Source organism: Neolamprologus brichardi, unplaced genomic scaffold (genome assembly GCF_056152115.1).
Source record: "Neolamprologus brichardi isolate AB-2024 unplaced genomic scaffold, ASM5615211v1 NODE_ptg000163l+_length_46295_cov_1, whole genome shotgun sequence".
In the NCBI taxonomy this organism is placed as follows: domain Eukaryota; kingdom Metazoa; phylum Chordata; class Actinopteri; order Cichliformes; family Cichlidae; genus Neolamprologus; species Neolamprologus brichardi.
In genome coordinates, this window is record NW_028270125.1 from 1 (window position 1) to 4,226 (window position 4,226).

General features: G+C 38.3%; 1 protein-coding gene across 1 annotated transcript; it reads left to right on the top strand.

The window, feature by feature from the left end:
* Positions 1 to 13: 13 nt before the first annotated feature.
* On the top strand, positions 14 to 1,715 carry LOC148094802 (SUN domain-containing protein 3-like; the record flags this gene model as incomplete). Its single annotated transcript, XM_087837114.1, has 5 exons — positions 14 to 82; positions 191 to 326; positions 416 to 540; positions 654 to 1,016; positions 1,205 to 1,715. Coding segments are annotated over 5 exons (804 nt in total), but the record flags the coding sequence as incomplete, so codon positions are not given.
* Positions 1,716 to 4,226: the final 2,511 nt, after the last annotated feature.

Sequence of the window (4,226 nt, forward strand, 5' to 3'; positions counted from 1 at the left end):
CTGTGTTTCTCTTCATCCACCAGGATTGATTTTCAGTATTGGAGGGCAGAAAATGGACTTTTCCACCCCGTTCATGAGTGAGGTATGAAAAACATATGAGGCTCATAATATATTCCCTGAAGATTAATCAGATAATAACAGTTTATTATTATATATATATTATAACATGAATGGTTCTTCTCAATTGCAGTACTTAATGAATGGACATAAACAGGTGGAAAGGAAGGTACAAGAGCTGCAAAGGGAGTTAATGGACTTAGGAAAAAGAATTGACTTCCTTCTTCCAGTTGGGGACAGGATGCCCAACTTTGCTCTGGAGGAACTGGGTAAGACATGAAATCGGATCAGAATTCACGTAAGAATTTCTTTGTTGTTGTTTTGCGATTCCTTTCTCACTCTGTGTTTTTGTCTACAGGAGCAACGATTGTTAAAGAACAGTCTTCAGCATCCTACCTTACAGAACAGACTGGATTGAAGCTGTGGGGGCTTACATTGATACCCGCAAAACAACCCTGTGTAAGCCCAAGAGTCGTTATTCAGGTATAATCTACTTTCACAAAAAAACAAGATACTATCTCACACATCTGCATGATTTAATAGTCAAACACTAGTGGTCCAAACTGAACTCTGTTTTTGTTTCTTTTTCTCTGTAGGGTCGAGCACCCATGGTCCCAGGAGTGTGTTGGAGTTTTGCGGGCTCCCAGGGACATTTAACAATTAAGCTGCCACACAGCATCGCCATCAGTCATGTGACACTGGGTCACATTTCTAAGATGGTGTCACCATCTGGAAAGGTCTCCAGTGCTCCCAGGATGTTTTCAGTGTTTGTAAGTCACAGATTTCCACTGCACCACTGTTTAACTGTTGCATTTTACATATGTGTATATAGAGAACAACTTTATCTGTATTTATTTCTGTCTTTTCAGGGAAAGAGAGCATTAGACGACAGTGGTGTCCACCTGGGAACATTCGTCTATGATCAAAATGGAGATCCACTCCAAACATTCAGGATTCCTGTGAGTACACTGTGCCATTAGACACATGCACATAGACTTTTCTATCCAGAGTATTTAGAGGTTAGCTCCCCTTGCTATCTGTATATCCACCCTCATAATAATCACAGTATTCCTAAATTTACCATCCTTTCAAGAGTCAAGAAAACTATTATGCAACTAACCCATCTTGTTTTTGTTTTGTCTCTCAGGACGACAAAGTAGACGTCATCCGCTCCATTACGCTGCAGGTGTTGAACAACTGGGGCAATCGTGAGTATTCTTGTTTGTACAAGTTCCGAGTTCATGGAAAGCTGGCATAACTAGCTTCCCATGAACTCCATCTATAAAAGAAAAGAGAGGAAAAATGTGAAAGTGAATCAGACTGCAACACATATTTAAATAATTGTATTTGAAAAAAATTGTCAATTTAACCCATGTTTTTTTCTCCAGCGAACGTCCATCCCACCAGGTAAGACATGTCTGATTAAGATGTTTGCAGTCTGATTCACCTCACCCCCAACCAGCCGTGGCAGAGGGCTTGCCCCTCCCTGAGCCTGGCTCTGCCAGAGGTTTCTTCCTGTTAAAAGGGAGTTTTTCCTCTCCACTGTTGCCAAGTGCTTGCTCAAAGGGGATCATCTGATTGTTGGGGTTTTTCTTCTCTTATATTGTAGGGTTTTTACTCTACATATACAGTGCTTAACAAATTTATTACATCACCTGTCATAGATATAAGAACACCCCAAATTTCTTAAACCTGTAATTCTTACATTAGGTGATGTTCGACTAACTTTGTTAAGCACTGTGTTATTGTGAATTGGCCCTCAATTGGAACTCATTTGGACTGAATTAAATTTCTTGTAAAACATAAAAATTCTCTAAATTGTCTCCACTGGAAATTTAGAGATATTTTTTAAAACAACAAGAATAAAATTTTAAGAAAATATTTTTCATGTCTTTTGGTATTCTTAATTGTCAGAGTATATTAAACAAGCGTGATAACACTATGGCCAGAGGATTTACATTTTGAAAATGAACATTTAAACTCCCAAAAGTAAAGAAAGTAAAGTCCATGTTGCATGTGCTGTGATATGAGAAGCCTTCACTGTGATGCAGGCTTTGAGGTTTAGTGAGGTAACTTCAGGTTTAACCATGTGTTTGTAGTTGGGACACCAGATAGACCAGGGGTCGGCAACCTGCGGCTCTTTAGTCCTTTTAGTGCGGCTCCGTGTGGCTTGGGAAAATAATTTTTTTTTAAGTAATTAGCTGAAGTGTATTTTATTTATGTTAGTTCTTTTTTAACTTGTAGTTCTAAATTGGAAGATTATTGTGATATTGAAATACAAACATAAAATTATATTCTATTATTTTTTGATCGCTCAAAATAAGCGTCACACTCGCACAAGCCGGTGTACCCGCCGAAACGCCGTGCATTTATCGAGACTTTCGACCCCAGGTAGGCCAATTATGGATCTTCGGATCCACATTATGTCAGCAGCTGTTCTCCACCGTGAACTATGTTAAAAACAAACACCGCTCGCGCCTCACAGATGACAGCTTACAGTCCTGTGTAAAGATGAAAGGGACTTCGTACAGCCCCGAGTTGCAGACGCTGTGCGCAGAGGTTGAGGAGCAGAAGTCCCATTGTAAACATACCACGGCAGACTCGACGATGTTTCCATGAAAATGCTTTTCAGCATCTCTTTATTGACTACTTTTCACACAAAGTTGCTGTACAGCCGGCTGTAGCTTTTCAGCTCACAGCCCGACATACACCAACAACAACACAACAGCACAGATAGCACAGACGTTAAGGCGGTGAGGCGTGATTGCGGGTGCCGCTCAGGTGCGTCCGCCTCCCCTGCAGCGGCGCTGCAGACCATGCCCCACCACACACATTAACCAGGTAAAATACATATTTAGGTACAATTTTACAAATATCTGTTTTTCAATTTTTAGCAGCATAGTGCTGTTTTTCCAATTATTTTTTTAAAAGTCAGGTCAAGGCTCCAAAAGCCCAAAGGCGATATAAGGGTGGCGACTCACAACAGTTTTTGTTTGCTACATGGATCATTTTAGTTCAGCTGGGTGTCTTTCCTTTTGTTATATTTCTTTAAGAGTTCAAAATGTGTTAATTACATAAATAAAATAAAAAAATTATTTAAATAAAATTTTTATTTTATTTAAATAAAATTACAATTTTAATTATGTCATGATAGAGAAATATAGAGAAAATGTAATTTTCTCTATAGCAGTTCATGGATTTCATAAGCAACACACCTTAGTTGTTCACACAAAGCATAAAGGTAAAAAAACAATATATAGACTGTTATCTTCATTTTAGATGTCAAAAAGTATTTGTGGCTCCCAGTGTTTTCTTTTGCGTGGAAATCGCATCCAAAGGGCTCTTTGGGTGTTAAAGCTTGCTGACCCCTGAGATAGACCATTAAGCATATTGCATCTTGTTTTTTAACTTCATCAATTAGCAGATTTTACTGGAAATTTTTATTTAATAACCCCAAATTTGGACTTATTGATAACAGAAACAAGCTTCTACACTCATTTTATTTAGTTCTGTTAATTTCAAAACAAAGCTTCTTTTCCTTTTTCTTCACTAATGGTGTCACCTCCTGTAAGTTGTCATGACTTTTGAGTCATGATATGTATAAATTCTAAATGAGTGAAAGTCAGGGACTGGGCCAGATCGGACGGTCTGAGGCAGCTTTGTTCTGGTCTCCACCTCTGTGTGGAGTTGCTTCCTTGAGCTCATCCACTCACATCTGCAGGTAGTGTGAAATCAAGAGGCTGTGCATTTAGGAGCTGTGGTGCTAGATCTCCACCAGTTTGTATTTCTGCCATGGTAGTAAATGGGCTCTGTCTCTTGTCCTCGTTTCTCTGCGTTTACTCTTTAGTAACTTTTGTATATCATCTTCTCTGTAGAACTCAGTGATTCCTGAGATTAGGGACAAAACAGGTTTTAATTTTCTAAAATATATTTTTTGATTTTTCAAAAACATATTTACATATAATTGTAACACAAAGTTTTGGCTGTCTCACCATGGTTTGGTACAATCTCCCAGGTGTAACATTTTTTAATAATTTATGTTTTTGCTGGAGAAGTGCAAGGTTTTTGTCAACACCGTCAGACACAAAGAAATGCAAAAATATATATTTTAAATTAAGTTGTTTCAGCTATTTTGAATACTAGCAGCTTCTCTATTTTATTGTTTATGC